General features: G+C 31.9%; 1 protein-coding gene across 2 annotated transcripts in view; it reads right to left on the bottom strand.

Moving 5' to 3' along the window:
• The window catches only part of LOC130672386 (synapsin), a 513694-nt gene that overhangs the window by 180765 nt on the left and 310393 nt on the right, over positions 1–22536 (bottom strand). For both annotated transcript variants that reach the window (XM_057476939.1, XM_057476938.1), the window contains exon 7: positions 5806–6011. In XM_057476939.1, the coding sequence (XP_057332922.1) occupies positions 5806–6011 (206 nt within the window). The remainder of the gene's footprint in view (positions 1–5805; positions 6012–22536) is intronic.

Here is a 22536-nt window from a genome sequence, read left to right on the forward strand (position 1 = left end):
CATAAAAACGTATGACCATATATGACCATGTATGCCCGTGATTAATTAAATATATGTGACCGTGCATAGTCCACGTATGGGTATGTATGGCCATACATAGTTGTAGCGTTGAGTACTTTTTCGGACAGTACTGGATACAGTCTAGATAGCATACAGTACTGTCTGAAATATTTTTTTTACAGAAAGAACCCAGCACTATACCAGAGAGTTGCCATTACTCTATCTTTTGTTATTACTATATGACTATATCTGTTAAACTATATTAAATATAATTTCAACCATATAGTTACTTGTGAAAATAAAACATATATGGCCATGCATGGCCGTATATAGTTCATACATGGGCATTAGGGTGTTTCATATTTAGGCGATATTTTTTTTTCTGTCCTACCTGAAAAACTAACAATTTATAGAACAAAAAAAATATTCCCGCTTGAAAAAAATTTTTAAGTCAATTAGGGACTTAGCGCATCGAAAAATTCGATTTCCCATTTAAATAGCATGGGAAAAATTTTTTTTTTAGTATGGAATTTTTTACCTCGGTAATGGCTTATTGTACGTATAAGTCCAGCATACCATTTTGTGGGGAATTTAACGCTCTACAAAAAAAGTCTCCTATCATTTATTGATAAATCCATCTGTTCAAAAGTTATTGGACCTCGGAGTCAATCTAAAGTAAATTTCGAGATCTTTTTACTTTTCCGGCGAAATTATTGGACTTGTTATAAAATGCCATAGAATCTTTTAAGTAGACAATTTTATTTCCTACAAATTATCTTCGATAAATTTTTTTTCAATTCTGCATTGTTTTCTAGTTATTTCCATTTTAATGCCAGGCTCTTAAAATTGATCAGAACACTATTTTTCTAGGAGCTTGGCATTAAAATGGAAATAACTAGAAAACAATGCAGAATTTAAAAAAAATTTATCCAAAATAATTTGTAGAAAATAAAATTTTCTACAAAAAAAATTCTATGACATTTTATGATAAGTCCGATAGTTTCGCCGAAAAAGTAAAAATATCTCGAAATTTTCTTTAACTTGACTTCGAGGTTCAATAACTTTTGAACAGATGGATTTAACAAAAAATGATTGAACACTTTTTTTGTAGAGCGTTAAATTCCCGACAAAAATGTATGCTGGGATTATTCGTACAGTAAGCCATTGCCGAGGTAAAAAATTCCAAACTAAACAAAATTTTTTTTTCCATGTTAATTAAATGGGAAATTGAATTTTTCGATGCGCTAAGCCCCTAATTGACTTAGAATTTTTTTTCGTGCGGAAATATTTTTTTTGTACTATAAATTGTTAGTTTTTCAGGTAGGACAGAAAAAAAAAAATATCCTCTACATACGAAACACCCTAATGGGCATGTATGGCCATATGTAGACATACAGATATTTTATATAAAAAATTTGAGCTGACTATTTTAATTCCTTATAAACTAGAGGTTGTAGTGTGAAAAAAATAGGAAATTTTTTTGATCTCTCTAAAAGCATATTGATGATTATATTTTGCTTTTTCGAAAGTGATTATATTCTTTCAATCTTACGTAGCACAACTGAACTTCGTTGTAACTGTCGGTCGTATAGCCTAGTTGTCAAAGCGTCGGTGTTTCGTACGGGAGGTCCCGGGTTCAGTCATCAATAAGTCTAGCGTTTTTTCTCTGAATTAAAAATTTCCAATTCGGTTAGGAATTCAATTATTCGCACTTCTGATAATCTCTGCATCGCCAAAATAATTAAAAACAAAAAAAATAAAAATTTTTTTTTTAATTTAGTTAAAATTTCTATACATAGTCATGTCAAGTCATATATGGCCGTATCAAGGTATGTATGGTCATACATGGCCATGTCTGGCCAATTTTCATACATGGCCATGTATGGAGCGTTCATACAAGGCCATGTATGATTCATTTTTTACGGGCATGTACGTTAGTTATACGAGTTTGTTAAAGAAAATGTTCTAGAGTCTCGAATTTATAATTATTGTTCTAGTTTACCGAATATTATTTGATTATTATTTAGTTCTATTTAATTAATTAATTAATTAATTCTAATGTATTGGCACGCATCATTTAGATGCCAATTCACCTTTCTGTTAAGATTACTTTCATATTATTAGATTCAGTATTTTGTTATAGAGTAAAATTATTTGTATGATGTTACAGTATTTTGTTAATTGTTAAAAAGAGATTTGAGATTATTGTTGTTTCATAAAAATTGCGAATTCGCTAATAATCTAGATGGATTTGGAATGATGTAACCTGGACCACTCCCTGTCTCTATAAACCTACACACTGAGCGACACCATGGCATACCGTAACTCTGTTTTGTTTTTGCTTATAAGTTCTTAGCATTATGTTGAGTTTCAGTTTTAGCTTTGTTATGTCCGACTTCGCAAACTTTTTCAAACTCATGTTGAACACTCTTAGGTAATAAATATTCCATTTTCTCATAAGAGAAACCAGAATGGGTTCAATTGAACGATACAGAACGTCATATCAGATTTCTTTCTTCTGTCTTTCATTCCCTTATCCTTCTTAAGTACCCCACTTACTTTTTACAACAATTATTCTAAAGCGTGGTAACACCCACAATTAGCATTGACTTAAATTAAGTTCCGTCAACGGGACATCTCATACTATGCAAGATACCGAAACCCCCTCTTTTCCAAACTCGGACCCCCATGGTTGCAGCGTTAAAAATTTCGAAGAGCAAACTCACTCTACCGAGCGGTTTGCTTTTCGGTTATCAGTTGATTAGTTTCAGCGAAGAGTCGCAAATTAGGTACAGCAGTATCCTTACACAATTTCTCAAATAATATTATTCAGGAAATAAAAAAGAGTATCATCTCTAATTTCTATTAAGAAAAAAATAAAGGCATTTTATCATTGCTAAAATTTAAAGTTTCTAAATTAAAATAAAAAGAAAACCTAAGTGAAACAGTTTTTGTGTTTAATGAATTAAAAAAAAGTTAGTTAATATTAACAACCTACCCTCGCTCGAACATCGCTTGCACGAGAGAGAGAGAGAGACCGACAATCAGTCCAAAGAACACACTTCAAGGGTCCAAGGGTCCACAACGAAGGAGTCCCCCAGGAAAAAAAGTAATCGAAGAAGAATTATCACCGTAAAGGTAAGACGTTTATAAGTGGCTATTTTCTCTTTTAAACTCGATAACAAAATTTCAATCAGCCTCAACTTAGGAGGAAATAAGGACGTCACAATTTCATAACTGTATGTATCGGGTAACATATAATATATACATATAAATAGAAAGATACCTCTATTTAGCTATAACTAGAATTAAAAGAAGATCCGCATCGAAACGTGTCCCTAAAAATAAAATAAGGCTCGGACTAAACATTTGAGCCGAAAATTGCATTGGTTAGTCCGAACGCCTAATCCACGCAACCCAAATATTAAATTAAATAATAGTCGGACATAACAGCTTTTTACTTATGCGTGGTTTTGAGCTAATTCCACAAATCAAAAATTATCTAATTTTCAAGATTTACTGGTTTTGTGATTCCAGTGATAAAAATTACCTGGCGCCCTATTCGTATTGAGACTGGAGGCTAAAGGCAGAGAACGAAGTTGTAAGGCAAAAGTTAGCGTCTTGTTTTTGTGTTATAATACATATGTATCATATATATATATCGTACAAAGTGGATGATATTTTTCAACTCTGCTCGATAAAATAAGGCATATGGTGACAAAGTTCTTTGACAATTCCTTCATGAGACCTATTGCAATAGTCAGATTTCTAACGAAATCTACCTAAAAACTTTATTATGGCAATCTAACCGTAAACGATTGAGAATAATTCGTGCTGATTACATTAATATTATGTCCACCCTACATTTTTTTTTAAATTATAATTTTTATTAGTTGCCAAATATTACAAAAAAGTAGAACAGCCGACTCCGCTTTCATAAAATTGCAAAAACGCAGTGCAAGCACGGACCTACATTTACCATTACGCGTTGACTAAGATATTGCAAATATGACGAACGAATGATTAGTCACCAACGGGAATCAAACGTTATTTTTCATCGATGACATTTATTGATTATTCCCCATCAAAAATCTAATCACCAATATAAAAACACTCAAAATCTAGCTCGAAGCCTTAGTTGCTTACCGGATCTCTAGATCTTCAGTCCTACGGTCCGCGTAAACGGTGAAGACAGCGCGTAATCTTATTGCAAAAATCCGCCTCTGACGTGCAATAAGTAATCATCATTAACAGAAGTACTTGACCGATAATTACATATCATGTAGCGGTATTATTTTCTTAAGTACGGTTTATCTTATTTTAAAATTCAATTAAGTTGTATATCGATTGAGATACTCGACCAATAGTTTCACATAATGTAACGGTGTTATTGTATCATTTATCATTCATTTCTAAATTTTACGAATTGTCAATTAACGTAGATACTTGGCCGATAGTATTATATCATGTAGCCGTATTATTTCATTAATTACAATTCATATAAAAATTCATCTGACTTGATGAAATAGTCACACAAAATCAAGTTAAGTTGTAGTCCAATCTTGGGTAGAGTTAATTCTGCGCCTAAAACCCTTCGGGTGTGAAAAGGACGCATATTTCATGTCATTTATAAGGATGCTGAATTAAAAAAATCCTGGGCAGCCAGTGGCAGCGTCCAGGATTAAATAAATGATTGGTCAGCTGGTATCAGTACCCAATATTAGATAGGTGCTTTTTGGGCTACCGGCAACAGCACCCAAAATATCCTAGAAATCATGTTGGGCTGCCTAATGGCAACCTAAAATAAGGTTGGATTACTTTATACTTGGCTTTAGGCTTATTGATTATGAAAAGCAGAGTAGATGTTTGAGCTCTATGAGCTCTCCCGAAAGACTGACTGTCTAGTCATTATAAAAATATAATAAAGCGCAACAGAGATGACAAAATGTTGACGCCGCATCGCAGGTTCTTTGTGAGAAAATTGTCGTGGTCCGGGTCTCATGCATCATCATCTGTTAAGAGTATCTGCAAGCCACGGTGACTCTCTTATCATTACTAATTTTTACGACAACGAATAAAATTGATTAATTCACAATAATTGATTTCATTTCATCGGTAAAATATTATCGGAACGTAATATATTTGAAAAAATGTAATTTATCAATCAATATAATCTAATAACTATTAATTATAACGTAATAAATCGAACAAACAACTAGTCATTTAATTAAAGTTGTAAAAGATATAGTATAAAGTTCTAAATATGTGTTAAATTATAAATAAGATTTTTCATTCAATAAATTATAGTCGCCGCATTTTAGTTATTAGATTCTATGATTATTCTATGTATGGATTGATCTCCGAAAATTTGTGTAACATCAGGTCTAGTTATTCTGAATTCATGTTGTCAAACACATTTATTTTGAGTCCATTTTTTCCGGGGCTGTTTTTTCCGAATCAATTTTTTCCGAGATTTCTCGCATGGTTAATTGATTTCTAGATGCCCAGCAAATCACGCTGAGATGAGTCAGAATGTATTTCTAAGCTTAACGACATAAATATCCGTCGAAAACTCAACTTTTGAATATCAATTTGAATTCAGTAACTTTCTTTTCTGAAAATTATAGTGAAGTGAAATATTCACCGAATGGATTCATAAGTATTAGTTTATCGGTGTTGTTAATTTTACCTACCAGGAAGCTAACTCTGGTTTTAATCGTTAATAAGATTACGGAACACGATACAAACTATTTAAGTATTATAACTATATTATGATATTAATCAAATTGATTAGATTCAACTAACATGAATGCTTTGTAATTATTGCCGATTTTTTGAACGTGAACGTCGTATTTAGTATCAATGTATGGCTCAGCTGTACAGTACGTAGTTGTTAATGCGGCAAACGATGCCAGGTCTATGAACTCTTGGCTGTTTTCTGCTCGAGCTTTTCCAATACCTCCATGCGCATGTCCCAGCTTTACTACGGCTGGATATCGAGGTGCGGATAGCTGAAACAATTACAGAATAAAAAATTACTACATTTTTCAATTCATCTATAGAAAACTGAATTATTCCGTTCTATTTCAATTTCATGATTCAGACGGTAAGTGGAGGGTGTGATTTATGCACGACAATTTGAAATGAATGCCACTTAAATTATCCCTAAAGGTTATATAGTGCATTGACGTGTTATTTTAAGTATTTTACTTTGAATAGGATACTCTAATAAACAAACATTATGCGTTTATTAAGTTCTTTAATCGGGATTATAATATCTAAAAGTCTATTAAAAGGAATTTATCCTTGATATCTATATGTCTATCAAATAAAAAATGTGCACAAACAGAATATTTTAATCTTGTTATTATTTTCAGAATTAAGCAATATCAAATCGGTTCGGATATCATTACTATCGTCAATTTCGATTTTGTTCACTAAATTATGACACCTAGAACCAGTGGCATTATCAATATAAATATATATATGGGTAGTCGTAGTAAATTAAATTTCAAAAATAAAAACAAGTTATAGACTCTCCGTAAAAATGTTATCGGCGTATAACACCAATTATCCTCAATGAGGATTCCTCATGCTTATGAAACCAGGTATAAAACGAAGGACACATTTCTCAATGAAGTTGTAATAGCGATATTTAAACTATTTTCCGTAGGTGACAACATACATGTTACAGAACTTTGTTATGTCGTATCATACAAAATTTGACTGAGATCAAAGCTGCAGAAATTTTTTTTCTGTATTTTTTCAAAGTTTCCTAGCTTACCAAATTATTGAAGAAACAATTACAATAATGAGGTGAGAAATACTATTAAACGCTCAATAATCGGATTTCAAACTGATTTTAATAGATATGAACTAAGAAAATTTGAAAAATTGAAATCACCTATAGCTTTTTAATTAATTTACCAATTTAGCTCATCTTTGAGTATGATTGAGGTAATTATCCAAAGAATAAGTGTGAAAAACTTCAATAAAATCTGATATTGTGAGGGCTATCGGGACGACAAGGTACATTACATTTACAATAGGTTATACATGCTTGTTTAAAACGCCAAAATTAATAAGAGCCATAGACTTGATCGAATGAGATTTTCATAGATGTTATATAAGGGCATAAAGTTATACAAGCAATAATAGTAAACAAATAATTTTTTCGAAAAATCGTGACAACTTCAAACAGCAATAACTTCTGAACTAATCAATCAATTCAGCCTATCTGCAAACTTAATTAAGATAGTCGCCCATAGAATGTGGAGACTGTTATTAGGATACGATGAGAATTGTAGATGCTATCGTCATGACAAGACTAGTTATAATTATAAGGCATACAGTTCCGTTTGAAACTTTATTAGTAATAAAAGGCATACATTTAAGAGATGTAATAGTTGTATAGTTTACAGATTAGTTAGCTTTCATTAACATATAACTGCCGAAATGAGATTAAAATGTGAAATGCATAAGTTATCAGGGACTAAAATCATATTTAGTAATTTTCTTGATTCTGTCCACAAATTTAAGGCAATCAAATTATTAGGAAAATAGTCGAAACATAAAGTTTAAGGCCAAAAATTAAAGCTTATTTAACAAGCTTTGAGATAATTTTTACCGAAATTTTCTCTGACATTTAGTGTTGAAGCTATCTCAACTTTAACAGTGATTATAAACTAATTTTTTCAAAAAATCGTTAAAATTTAAAACAGCCATAGCTTTTAAATTAATCAACTGATTTGGCTCATCTTCGAACTTGATCAAGATAATCGCCTATAAAATAAGTGTCGAAATTTTCATAAGGATCCGATAAGATTTGTAGGCAGAACTGTAATGACAAAGCTGGTTATTAGAGTGGTCCAAATAAAAAATTTTTTTGGCTATCATTCCAAAGACTTCTCTAAGGTATAAAAAAAATTCCTTCCAAAGCGCAGCTTGATATCTCAATTCTTCAAGAAGCTCAATACATTTATATTTTCCCATTCAAATAACACGTAAAAATTTTTTTTTTACGTTTTCATCCGGTAAAACTACGAATAAAATTTTTTTCTGTATTTTCCATCAACCATTCTTGTAGGGAATTTAATTCTCACAAAAAAGTATGAAAATAGTTTTTTCGTAATCCTAACGGTTGAAAAGTTATTGAGCTATTGAGTTAGGAATACGAAAAAACTAATTCGATACTTTTTTGTAGAGAATTAGATTTCCTACCAGAATGATTGATGAAAAATTCAGAAAAAAAATTTTTTCCTAGTTTTACTGGATGAAAACGTAAAAAAAAATTTTGTATGTGTTATTTAAATGGGAAAATACAAATGTATTGAGCATCTTGAAGAATTGAGATATCAAGCTGCGCTTGGGAGGGAATTTTTTTTATACTTGAAAAAAGCTCTTGAGATAATAGCCCTTGAAAAAAATAAAAAATGTTTTTTTTGGACCACTCTACTGGTTATATTACATTAGGGTGTCCGTTATTTCATAAGTTGTTAATTTTTTTTGCTGCCACCCCCTGAATTTTTAGTTTTTGTCCTAAAAAACAAAAATAATGCAATTTAAACAAGCTCTTAATTTTCAAATTATACCGTGCTGAAATTATGTTACATTTTTCATTCAAATAACATGAGATTTTTTTACTTTTTGCATTTAATTTCTTATTTCTAGAGCAACTAAATGTGCAACTCGGATCAAGAATGATTGTAATAGGAAATTTTCCGCTCTACCCGGGAAAAAATCGTCATGCACGATCATGCTTGCTTCCTGCATGATTGATGCGTGGACTTGCATGATTCAGGGATGGTCGAGTACGATCCAGGTATAACTTTGCATTATTCATGCATGATCATGCAAAGTTAAGTTCAATGATAATGAATAGTGAGGAAAGAATAGTCGTGCATGATTCATACAACACCATGCATGAAGCATATGTGGCCAAGCTCAATCATGCATGATTCGTGCAAGTACATGCATGATCATGCATGCCAAGTAAACATTAGTCACGCACAATTCAAGCAATGTCATGCATGACCACGCTCAATCATGAATGAACATTCATGACACTGTACGAATCATGCAATGTCATGCATGACCATGTAAAATCATGATCAATCATGCATGACGAGGGAAGAATAGTCCCTATGATTTGTGCAATTTTCGTGCATGGCGAAGCTTAATCATAAATGGCCATGCCTGATGCATGTCAATTCATACTAAATTATGCACGACTATAAATAACGGGAAATAAATGATCATGCATTGTATTGCATGATTGAGAATGACTTGGCATGAGCATACATGACCATGTAGAAAAGTATGGATCTTATGTAAGAATACATAGGAATTAAAATAAGAGTATATAGATTAGACTGTGCCAAATGAAATCAATATTTTTTTTTTCCGGTCCCATACGAAAATTTAGTTGTTTCACTAAAAAAAAAAAATCCTGCAAAAATTTCAGCTCGATCAGTCTATTTTTCAGTTAGCGCTCGCGTAAATAAGAATTTTCAAATAAAATTTTTTTTTAACCTAACTTAATATTTTACAACTCATTAAATATAACTGATTAAAAATGGCCAAGGTGCCATTTTGTAGGGGATACAATTCTCTACAAAAGTAACTTTTGATCGAATGAAAAACATCAGCCAATTTTTTTCTGCAGCCATTTGAACCTAATTTTCCCGATGAAAAAAGAATTTATACAATTGTATAAAATCATATACAAAAAATGGCCCGATCCAATTGTATACAACTGTATAGAAATTGTATACAATTGTATACAAGTCTATATAATTATATACAATTTTATACAAATTATATACAATTCTATCTAATTGCAATATATAGAATTGTATATAATTATATAGAATTGTACACAATTTTTATAGAATTGTATACAATTTCTATACAAATTGTATACAATTGGATCGGGCCATTTTTTCTATCCAATTATATATAGTCTATATATATAGTCCATATATAATTGATATATAATTCTATACAATTGTATAAAATCTTTTTTCATCGGGTTTTTTCAAAATTTACATTTATATTTATTATTAAACGCTTAGAATATGTTACTTTTTTTTAAATCCCCGTCCGATCAGTAGCACCAAAGTTATAAATAATTGAAATTTCGGCTTATTTTTATAAACAAATGGTGTATCTTTTGAACAAATGATCAGATCACTCTGAAATTTTAACCACTTATTTGTTACATTGAAATAAACATTTTTTTAAGTTGGTCAGAATTTAAAAAAAAAAATTGATTTTTTAGAGTCAAAAATGTACTTCAACTTCACGCGACAATATCTTTTGCTCTATTAACTTCCCGGACTTCGGATAAATTAGTAAAAATCAAGAATATTGTTGTTTATAAATTGGCTATTTTCAAAAAAATTATTTCTATAGTCACACCGAGTTATAGCGAGCTGAACGCAATTACAATTTTGGCCCGGCGCGCTCTCGGGAGTAGAGTAAGACTAGTAGTGGGGGTCACGGACAGTTGGGCTCAACTGAACTGTTCTCCGCGGGAGCTCAGTTGCTGTCTTTCTATCCGCACTACTTGTTGAGCACAACTGTCCGTGACCCCCACTACTAGTCTTACTCTACTCCCGAGAGCGCGCCGGGCCAAAATTGTAATTGCGTTCAGCTCGCTATAACTCGGTGTGACTATAGAAATAATTTTTTTGAAAATAGCCAATTTATAAACAACAATATTCTTGATTTTTACTAATTTATCCGAAGTCCGGGAAGTTAATAGAGCAAAAGATATTGTCGCGTGAAGTTGAAGTACATTTTTGACTCTAAAAAATCAATTTTTTTTTTTAAATTCTGACCAACTTAAAAAAATGTTTATTTCAATGTAACAAATAAGTGGTTAAAATTTCAGAGCGATCTGATCATTTGTTCAAAAGATACACCATTTGTTTATAAAAATAAGCCGAAATTTCAATTATTTATAACTTTGGTGCTACTGATCGGACGGGGATTTAAAAAAAAGTAACATATTCTTCTTTTTAAGCTCTACAATTTATCTGTGGACCTCAAAAACCTAAAACCAATAGGTTCTGAGAAAAAAATTATTTAATTTACATTTTTTTCAAATGCTTATTATTTATAAACAAATGGCGAGCGTCTTCTGATTCTTTCTAGAATTTCTTAATATCCTATTGGGTATCGAAAAAAAATGATTGGAGCAAAATCAAAGGTGTTTCTATTTGATTTTGTAAATCCATGTAAAACTGACTACTTTCTGTGGGCTAATAGTTTGATGTTAGTTTTATTACTACAAGTATGAAAACTATTCCTTGGGATCATAAAGGTTCCTAGAGAAATTGAATTCAATAAGTTTCATACATAGCAACATTGGTTCCTAAGCGTTTAATAATAAATATAAATGTAAATTTTGAAAAAAAATTAGGTTCAAATGGCTGCAGAAAAAAATTGGCTGATGTTTTTCATTCGATCAAAAGTTATTTTGTGGAGAATTGGATCCCCTACAAAATGGCACCTTGGCCATTTTTTAATCAGTTATATTTAATGAGTTGTAAAATATTAAGTTGGGATAAAAAAAAATTTTATTAGAAAATTCTTATTTACGCGAGCGCTAACTGAAAAATAGACATATCGAGCTGAAATTTTTGGAGGATTTTTTTTTTCTAGTGAGACAACATAATTTTCGTATCAGACCGAAAAAAAAAAAAAAAATATCGATTTCATTTGGCACAGTCTAGTATAGATTTATATAAGAATTCATGTAGGAAATCATGGGTATCTGGATTCCCATATGGGAAATCCACATAGGAAATTTTGGGTACCTGAATTCCCATATTGTCATGGTGCAGATTCCCATGGGAAATCGGGGTAAGAATAATGATTATTTACTAATCAAAAATTAAAATTGAATGGCATTCGGTCGAATATTTTAATAAATAGTTAATTTAGAAAATCACTAAAATCCCTATATCACGGGAACGAAGAACATGAGCTACCTAACTACGAGGACCTTTTTTGTAGAGAATTGAATTTCTTAAAAAACCGTTACCTGCATTTTTGCTTCAAATTTCGTCATTTAGTTAATATCAACTAAACACTCAAATTATAATTAAAAAAATTATTTTCAGAATCAATACAGAAAAAATAATGATAGTCTGAGTAAAATTACTAATGAGGCGTTTTAAGAGTATTTAATTACCTACAAAATGCCGCCATTGGTGACTTGATAACTTGAAATGCTGCTGAGTAATAGAGAATTGAAAAGAAACCCTAACTTTCCTATGAAATTTTAATGGAAAAACTTCAAAATCAAATATAAAGTACTTGAAATTAAAATTAAAGGCAAAAACTTGCGTGGAATTTTTAACTTCTTGCTCAGAAAATCGGTGATTTTCGAAAAATTCAGAAAGTTATTGTTTTCACCCGATCAGCTATTCGGATGATTTTCAGAATGATGTCCGAGTGTCTGTATGTATGTGAGTATACAGGAGTGAGTGTGTGTGTGTGTGTGTGTGTGTATGTATGTAAACTCTTTGTAACTTTTTAACTATTGAACCGATTTAGATGGTTAAGGCGGCAATCGAAAGAGCTTGTTAGCCATAAATTTTCGTAGAAATTTCAGATCATTTGATCAAGTGGACTCAAAAATATTGGCAAATTACAAAAAAAAAAAAGTTTTTTTTATTTTTCATTGATTACTTAGAAACAACTCAAACGATCAGCTCCAAAATCTAATCAGTTCTAGTACTTAATAAAATGCGTCTATTACCGCCTTAGCCATCTCAATCGGTAAATTTGTTCTAGAGATATCGCGGAAGAAAGAAAAGGTAAAAAACAGTTATTTGCAAATATCTTTGAAAATCAACCAAACAATTCCAAAATCTGATCAGCTTTAAAACTCAGTAAAATGCGTCGATTGCTGCCAGAAAACGAAATGCTAAAAAACGGTTTATTTTCGAAAGCAGTGGCATATAAAAGTATTTTCGAGATCGGAAATGTATTCACAACAATGTTTTCAAGCTCCTTGAGCTCGAAAACAGCGGGAAATTTTGGGGCTGGCCCACAGGGCAAACCAATAGACAGATTTTTTTAATGCCTATAACAATATTTTCGAAAACAAAATAGTCGGTTCAAACGAAATATCATGCGCATGATTTAGACAAGGCCAAACATAGTCAAGCGTGGATCATGCACGATCAAACATTAACTATATTTTTCAAAATAATTGAATCAATATCCATGATTAAAAACTCTGATTGATTAAATATTCAGGCATGGTTATCCATGATATTAATGCATGATCATGTATGATCAGGTCTGATGATTTTTTCTCGGGTACAAGAAAAGTCTTTTTGATTTTTCCGTTAAAATCATTCATTTAGAAGTGATTCACTATCAAGGTTGCGTTCATAGTTTATAGCTAAATTTTTTAGTCATTTACTGCAAATTTAAATAACATCTTTTGACGTTGAACAAAAAAGGATCGGCAGGTATGCGACTCAATCATTAGCGACCTTACCAAAAATAACACTCTATCCAATTGAAGTCAGCCGCATCATGCCTACCTAGAAAATTCCCGCTCCAATAAAATATCGACCATCTTAGAATCTCTACCAATAGAAAAATCTACCACGATGTAACCACATCCAGAAAAGAAAACTATCAAGTTACATTTACAGGTAAACTCTACAGTTTGAAATCGTTTCCATCAAATAATGGATGTATATTTAACCGAGAGCAAAATAATCATTGATAAAAACTATTTTTGATTAATTGGGGACTATTCGGGAAGATTAAGGAATATTACTTTTAGTAGATTTCATAAAAATTTAAGTATAGTATTTGTCCTCATGATGAAATTATCGAAAAAGTTTGCGACCTCTAAACTCAGCTCGACGAGCTGAGTCAGAAAATACATTTGGTTCACAAGTTTATATGTGTATTTATATATACATATATTAGGGTGCTCCGTTTGAAACGAATATTTTTTTTTGTTCCCCATCGAAAATCTTGTTTTACATGTAAAAATAAGAATTCAGTAAAATTTTTAGCTTTTAATAACAATTTTAAAAACTGGAACAACGTCGTTGAAGTTTTCTCATGCTAGAAGCATGTAAATTTCGATTCTTTTCTTTTTATCGAATAAATTTCAGCCCCATATTCACGTATTGCACACCTCGGAAAAGTAGTGTCTCTATTGTCACCAAATCGAAAAATCACGATCCACTCATCTTAAATCATTTCTTATTAGTTCAAAGTTTTTTTGGAAGAAAATTGTATGCTCTTTGAAAAAAACCGTATGTGCTTAACAACACCTTCAACCACAGCCCTCGTGGAAGCCTTGAAAGTTTAATTTTCGACGAAATTAGCGGTTGTTCGTTGTTAATTAGTAAACGGTTGACTTTTGGGAGAAAAAGGACATGACATTTTTTGTACAAAATTTAGTCTCCTACAAAAAAGTTCTTTGTAGCCAAATCTCCAGAATCGATATTTAAAAAGATATATGAACTTTAAGTAATTAAAATTCAGAGTTTCAGCTAAATGTCAAGATTAACGGTTTTATAATTAAAAACCATTACATTAACCATGTTTTTTCAAACATAATTCATCTGTTAGGTCCCAAGGAAATTATAAATTCGAACGAGATTTCTCAAACCTGTGTTTTAATCATTCAATTTTTGAAAAGAATTGCAAATGAGGCTGGTACTTAAGAACAATTTCGTTGAATAGTTACGGGTATTTTACATTTTATATAGATATATATTAATTGATACTTACGTATTAAACATTGACATTTAGCTAAAATTTTGAAATTTACTTACTTAAAGTTCACATATCTTTTTAAATATTGATTTTAGAGATTTGACTTATAAGAACTTTTTTGCAGGAGACTTGATTTTGTACTGAAAATGTCGTGTCCTTTTTCTCCTAAAAGTCTCCAAAAACTCAATGCTAAAAAAGATCTATGCATTCATTTTATCGAAAAAAATTTTCTTCCCAGCTTGCAGAAGATAATACTGGAATCGCCAAACCAGTAAATCATGAAAATTTAATAATTTTTGATCTGTGGAATTATCTCAAAACCACGCATGAATGAAAACTGGATAATTTTTAATCTATAGAACCATCACAAAAACCACGCATAAATAATTATTTATGCGTGGTTTTTGTGATGGTTCTATAGATTAAAAACTATCCAATCACTGAAACTAAAACTAAAATGCTCAGAACTTATAAGCAAAAATAAAACATAGACTGGAAAACTAAAAACAGAGTTACGGTATGCAATGGTGTCGCTCAGTGTGTAGGTTTATTGAGAGAGGTAGTGGTCCGGGTTACATCATTCAACAGTCATGTAGATTATTAGTGAATTTGGTATTCTTATTCAACAACAATAATCTAAAATCTCTATTTAAAAATAAACAGAATGATGTAGCATAATACAAATAACTTTACTCTATAAAAAACTATTGAATCTAATGATAATAAAATTAGTCTTAACAGAAAGTACATTATACTCTCAATGATGCGTATCAATACATTATAAATAAATAAATTAATTAACTAGAACTGAACAATGATCAAGTAATATTTGGTAAGCTCGAACAATAATTATGGATTCGATACTCTAGAACATTTTCTTTAACCAGTTCGTAAAACTAACATACAAGGATCTCATTTTGATATTAATTAGACAATAATTAACTTAACAACTCAAGATATTTCTTATAATTATTTATAAAAATCATATTAACAATAAATCGTAAACGTGACTCTAAAATGTAACAATATTCTCATAATTCTCTTAGATATCAAATCTTTTCTTCAATTAAAACAGTAGCATTATACCTGAAGACTATGACTCGAACTCGTTTAATTATTTATAATAATTATTTCATACTTGATGACTGATGAATAAATATCAAGTAACGTCTTACACTGTCTTAAATAATACTTCTGTAGCAATAATCTTAACCTGTAGTTTTCCGCAATGCCATGAACTGTAGCGCCATTGCTGAACACGTCTACTCGCTTCGAGCGACTAGAGCCGAATGCTCACGTCCGTACTCTTGAAAGGTCTACCTTCGACTTCTTTTTCTCAATTCCCAAAATTCGCAACCCCAAACTAAACATTATCATTATCTATAACTGACCTCTATATTCTTAATTCATAAATCAAACTCATCTTTACTATATCGGTAACTGGAGGCTCAAGTCTTCGCCAAACGTACCACAAACCTGATTTTGAGTATGGATATCCTTGGTAGTTGCTCTCCTGGAACCAACCAGCTGGGATCTTCAAACTTCTAAACTAAGTGACCTATGACTTTCTCAGCGGTACAAGTGGTCATAGCTTGTCCTTTGAGGCCTGTCAGACTAAATGATTAAAAATGACCAAACGGCTTCCACAACCGCAACTGTCACAAAATATCTGTTGAGGCCTGCCATACCATAACTCAAAAACTGATTCTATTCTGCATCTATCAAATTCCGTATATCCTGGATCGCTAGCATCTCAGCTAGACCTCTGCAATCAACCAAAAAGTCTCAGAGGAATAGAACTAGGTTCTATCATCAGATGATACTGGGTAGCTAATTATAAAAATAAAAGATAAGGCACTTATACAATGGAGGATACCTGTTATCCAAGGGCAACGTTGGTGGTGGAGGACTTCCTCTATCATTGCTTTGACACGTTGACTTACACCAAAGCTAAAGGTTCTGCGAATGTTTATGGGCCTCTGCCACCACCAATGCTCGGCCTATACAGGTGTTCTTCTTTGATAAGAAGCCCCACCCACTAGCCTAGTCATAAAAGCAGCAGAACCCTGCAGATTCGATCGAGTTTTTGTGTTCCGCTATCATTTTGTAATGAAGTCGGCGCCACTTCAATTCGGTCGAAAAGTTGTCGGTATTCCACCACCAGGGAGCTGACAATGTAATGCACATAAATAGTATTGTGAAAATAAAATTCATTGGTGCATGCCGGAATCGAACCTGATCCTACGCTTTGGTAAGCAAGTACCATGTTCGATAGGCTATTGCCAGCCCCCAGAAAAAAAAATTACTAGAACGATTAAATGCGAAAAATGTCAGAATGAAGAAAAAGTATTGTTAGAGATATCGTTAATATCAATAGTTTGATGTTAGTTTTATTACTTCAAGTATGAAAACTATTCCTTGGGATCATGAAGGTTCTTAGAGAAATCGAATTTAATAAGTTTCATACATAGCAACATTGTTTTCTAAGCATTTAATAATAAATATAAATGTAAATTTTGAAAAAAATTAGGTTCAAATGGCTGCAGAAAAAAATTGGCTGATGTTTTTCATTCGATCAAAAGTTACTTTTGTAGAGAATTGAATCCCCTACAAAATGACACGTTGGTCCTTTTTTAATCAGTTATATTCAATGAGTTGTAAAATATTAAGTTGGGATAAAAAAAATTTTATTAAAAAAAATCTGATTTACGCGAGCGCTAACTGAAAAATAGACATATCGAGCTGAAATTTCTTCAGGATTTTTTTTTTTTTGGTGAGACAACCTAATTTTCGTATGGGACCGAAAAAAAAAATATCGATTTCATTTGGCACAGTCTAATATATATATATATATGTGGTGGTTCGGCTTCACTCCACGAGATGGCATCTACAACTCGCGCCTCTCGCAGTATTTCATCCCTACACCTATTTCAATCTGTAACATTTTCCAACATGTAACTTCCAACAAGGCGTCTTAGGTGGGGTATACGATAGACACACCTTACTGAGGAGTCTCAGCTATCGTATACTTCGACGAAACGCCTCTCTCCCCACAAATACCTTTTTCTACTTCTCCTCCTCTCATCCTCTCTCACAACGTTTCACTCTTTGGTAGTTGGTGACTTAGGCAGTGATTATTGCAATCTAATCCTAAAGTATCGTCGCCAAACATATATATGTATATATATATATACAATATAACGCGCCATTCTCCGACTATTGTCCTATGGACGATAACCTTGGTTGAGTTCAAAGATGAGCCAATTCGGCGAATTAGTTATGGTTAATTGAAATTTTGTAAAATTTTCAAGAAAAATTTGTTTACTGATTTAACTGGATGTAACTTTTAAATGGAAAAAGATAGCTTATTTTTTGTTTGTTCTATGTGAAAGCTTGTTCGATTGCCTACAATTTTCACTTTACAGCTCATTGATTAAACCATTTTTTCTAATAGATAAATGGTTTTGAACATTTACTAAATACTATAAAAACTGATTTTATGAAGGTTTTCACTTTGATTATAGCCACAATTTTAAACCGATTGCCTTGAAACTTGGTATGCGTATTTTTTGGGTGACTATCTTGATCGGGTTTGAAAAAGAGCTCAATCAGTCGTCTAGTTTAGAAGTTATAGAATTTCAAAATTTTCAAAATGTCCGAAATTCATATTATCATTTATTCTTTCCTCAATATCTTTTGAATATCATAACTTCTTGACTTTCTATAAAATTCATCTGAAAGCTCTTCAAAAAAGCTCTAACTTTTATGCTTATGTATGTGCCTAGACCAATGAAATTACTTATCTTACCATTCATCAAATGAAATTTTGCTATTGCATTAGTTCTCCTACTTCTTAGTAAGTTCATGGAGCTACTAAAATTAAGATTATTGCAGTGTGACACTTATAAAATCCAAACATCGTGTTTCACCAGGTATATCTAATTTTGTTTTATCGACAGTGTATAAATAATATGATATATCAATATCAAGATTAGAATTAGTTATGATGATAATATTCTCTGTATCTACTGGACGTTTGATATTCCAATAGGCTTTTCATTTTAAATATTTGTACTAATTTCAAGAACGACTATTGCCATTGTCCTTATGGTAGAATTTTCGAGGAATAAAATCATAATCTATCATAATTCTCTGAACAGGATCCAAAATACCATTGGTTCGATAGTTTTAATATATGCATAGGTATCTTTAAATAACTTTAAATCAAAACATACAGTGCATTGTCATCAAAAAATCTTCTGAAGCTCATTCAGTTAGCTTCAATTTTTGACAATAAACTTTAAATTTTTTTATTTTTTTTTTTTATTGTCTTGAGAATTTTAAAAAATGTCAAAAAAAAATTTATTTCGTTATTAACTTTTATTTAAAAGGTGAAAATAATCAAATCATTACGAATTTACTTCCATTTCGGCTGCCGAATGGCATTTTATAACTTCCCGCTAAGAAAATTGTAAAGTTTCAAAAATTCGGGAAGTTATTGGTTTCGGTCCGATTTATGAAAATCGAATTTTCATCAGATGTCGACGTTTTAAGGTCCTAGGAAGCTATTCTGACTAATTTTACGATGATGTCCGAGTGTACGTACGTACGTATGTAAATACCTGTATCTTTTGAACGGATGAACCGATTTTGAACTTTAAGGTGTCATTCGACGCGGCTTGTCAATATCTTGAAGCTGTTAGAAAATTGAGCTTGATCGGTAGGGATCGTTCAGAGATATACCAAAAATAAAATTTTTTAAAAAGTGTTTTTTTCGGATAACTTTTAATGTGCTTGATGGATTGATTTCAAAATGGACTGGGCTCTAGAGCTTTATATGCCGCATCGAATAGTACCTTAACCATCAAAATCGGTTCATTCATTCAGGAGAAACCGTTGTCGAAAGAATTAAAAAAAAACAATTTTTTTTATTTTTTTTTGAAATATCTCGAAAACGACTCGATAAATCGAATTCAAAATTCGATCAGCTTTAGAACATGATAAAACGCTTCGATTGCTACCTCAACCGTCTCAATCGGCTTATTCGTTTGAGAGATATCGTTGGAGAAGAAATGGTAAAAAAAATATTTTTTTCGAAAAGAACGACATACAAAAGTATTTTCGTGCTCGAAGCTCGAAAATGTATTCACGACAGAGTTTTCGAGCTCAAGGAGCTCGAACACAGCGGGAAGTTTTAGGGCTCGCCCGCAGGGTCAACTGATAGACAGATTTTTTTTTATTTAGGACTCATTAATTAATGAGTAATTAGCATTTGGGATCTAAAACTAAAACAGTTCATAACTTTCTTTCCAATGAAAAAATCATGTTCATTTTATTTGCTAAAATGCTTATTAAACGCTCAAAAAATATGAATTGAGTACCCGTTAATTAATTAGCCCTTAATAATAAAATTTTATTTTTAAATCTTTCCAAATGATTCCCAATTGATTAAAAATAAATTTATAGCTTGTAAAACATACATCCGTAAGTTGATGGTAGGAGTTTCAAACGTAAGCGTTTATTCGTAAAAGCAACTTGATAGTGTTTTTTTTTTCTGGAAGTGATAACATCGTAGTAAATTTTTAGTAGATTTCATAAAAATCTAACCATTGTATTTGTCTTCATGATGGAATTTTTGAAAAATTTTGACACCTTTAATCTCAGCTCGACGAGCTGAGTCAGGAAATATATGTGGTTCAAAAATTTATCTATACTTATATATAAATCTATAGGCTCTGTCTGTACATGGTGTTTTTATTTCGAAGTATGCGTCAAATATCATTTTTTGACCTGCTCATACTGTATCTACCCTTTTTGGAATTTTCGTCGGTCTGTCTCTCTCTCGGTTTGTTCCTTTATAACTAATCAACCACTTATCTGATTGAGATGAAATTTTTCATACATATACAAGATGCTGTCAGCTAAAATATAGGCTACTTTTGAAATCCGTTATAAATCAGAATTCGGGTATATAAATTATGTTTCTCAAAGTATAAGAAAAAATCAGTTAAATTACAGTTATCAATTGTTTTAATTCCATTAGCGTCAATTGTTTTTTATATTTTGATTATAGATTAGATTTTGTTTCTTTTATCAATGGTTTCTGTCAACTCAATCGTATATCACATTCCCTAGCGGATCTGATTTACCGCAAATTTACGGTATTTTACCGTAAATTACAGTAAGTTAACCGTAGGATGCGGTAAATTTACCGAAAGAATTCGGGTGGATTACCGAGTTACCGTATTTTACGGTAGATTACCGTAAATTACGGTAAAATCACCGTAAATTACGGTAAATCGATATTATACGGTGGATTACCGTGAATCACGGTGGGTTTACCGTAATATACGGTCATTTACCGTAATCTAAAGTAATTTATTGTAATTTGGGTCCGTTAGGGTTTTATTAATCGGTCAAAATAGAAGTGTCTAATCTGACTTAGTTATAACTAAGTAAAAATGCAAATCTATTTAATATAGTATGTCTGGAACTATAGGGCTTATGAATTTAAAATTCAGCGAGAATGATTCTTATGTCATGTAGGTACTCCTCATAAAAGCTTTAATAAAATTTACTCGTAACAGGGTGTGCGTGGGCGTAAAGCGTTAATATGCTCCCGTTTTTCAAATACATATGTTACAGAGTTGAAATTCGGCATGAACGTTTATTATGTCATGTAAGGATCCCTCGTGAAACGACTTTAATAAAATCAACTCCTAAGGGGGTTCACGGGGGGTTAAAGGTTAATTTGCTTCGGTTTATTGAATATATGTGTTACAAAGGTTAAATTCGGCTTGAAGGTTTACATTGTCATGTAGGTATCTCTCATAAAACGGATTTAATAAAATCAACTTCTAAAGGAGTTTGCGGAAGTGTCAAACGTTAATGTATTCCCATTTTTCAAATATATGTGTTACAGAGTTCAAATCAGGTATGACGATTAATTGTATCTTGTACTTATGTACTAAAATGGGTTTCAAAGGTACGACATTAATTCTTTGTACACTCGTTAACTGAATTACTTCGATAAATCTATGTTGAGAAAAAGAAAAAATCTGTCTATCGGTTGACCCTGCGGGCCAGCCCCAAAACTTTCCGCTGTTTTGGGCCCCTTGAGCTCGAAAACATTGTTAAGGATACATTTTCGAGCTCGTAAATACTTTTGTGTGCCATTGTTATCGAAAAAAAACCGATTTTAGCATTTTTTTCTCCCACGATATCTCAGGAACGAATTGACCGATTTTGATGGTTGAGGCAGCAATCGGCGTATTTTATTGAGTTCTAGAGCTGATAAAATTTTGAAATTATTTGGATCAGTTGTTTCGAAGATATTCGCAAAAAACCGTTTTTTACCATTTCATTTGCCCGCGATAACTCTCAAACGAATTATCCGATTGAGATGGCTAAGGCGGCAATCGATGCGTTTTAGCGAGTTCTAGAGCTAATTAGATTTTGAAGTCAATCGTTCAAGTCGTTTCTAAGAAATCGATAAAAAACTAAAAAAAAAAAATTTTTTTTTCCGTAATTCGCCAATATTTTCGAGTCTACTCGATCATATAATCTGAAATTTTCAAAAAAGTTGATTGCCAACATACTCTTTCGATTGCCGCCTCAACCATCCAAATCGGTTCATTAGTTAAAACGTTATAGACCGGTCACACACACACACACACACACACACACACACACACACACACGCACACACACACACACACACACACACACACACACACACACACACACACACACACACACACACACACACACATA

This window comes from Microplitis mediator, chromosome 7 (genome assembly GCF_029852145.1).
Source record: "Microplitis mediator isolate UGA2020A chromosome 7, iyMicMedi2.1, whole genome shotgun sequence".
Taxonomy (NCBI): domain Eukaryota; kingdom Metazoa; phylum Arthropoda; class Insecta; order Hymenoptera; family Braconidae; genus Microplitis; species Microplitis mediator.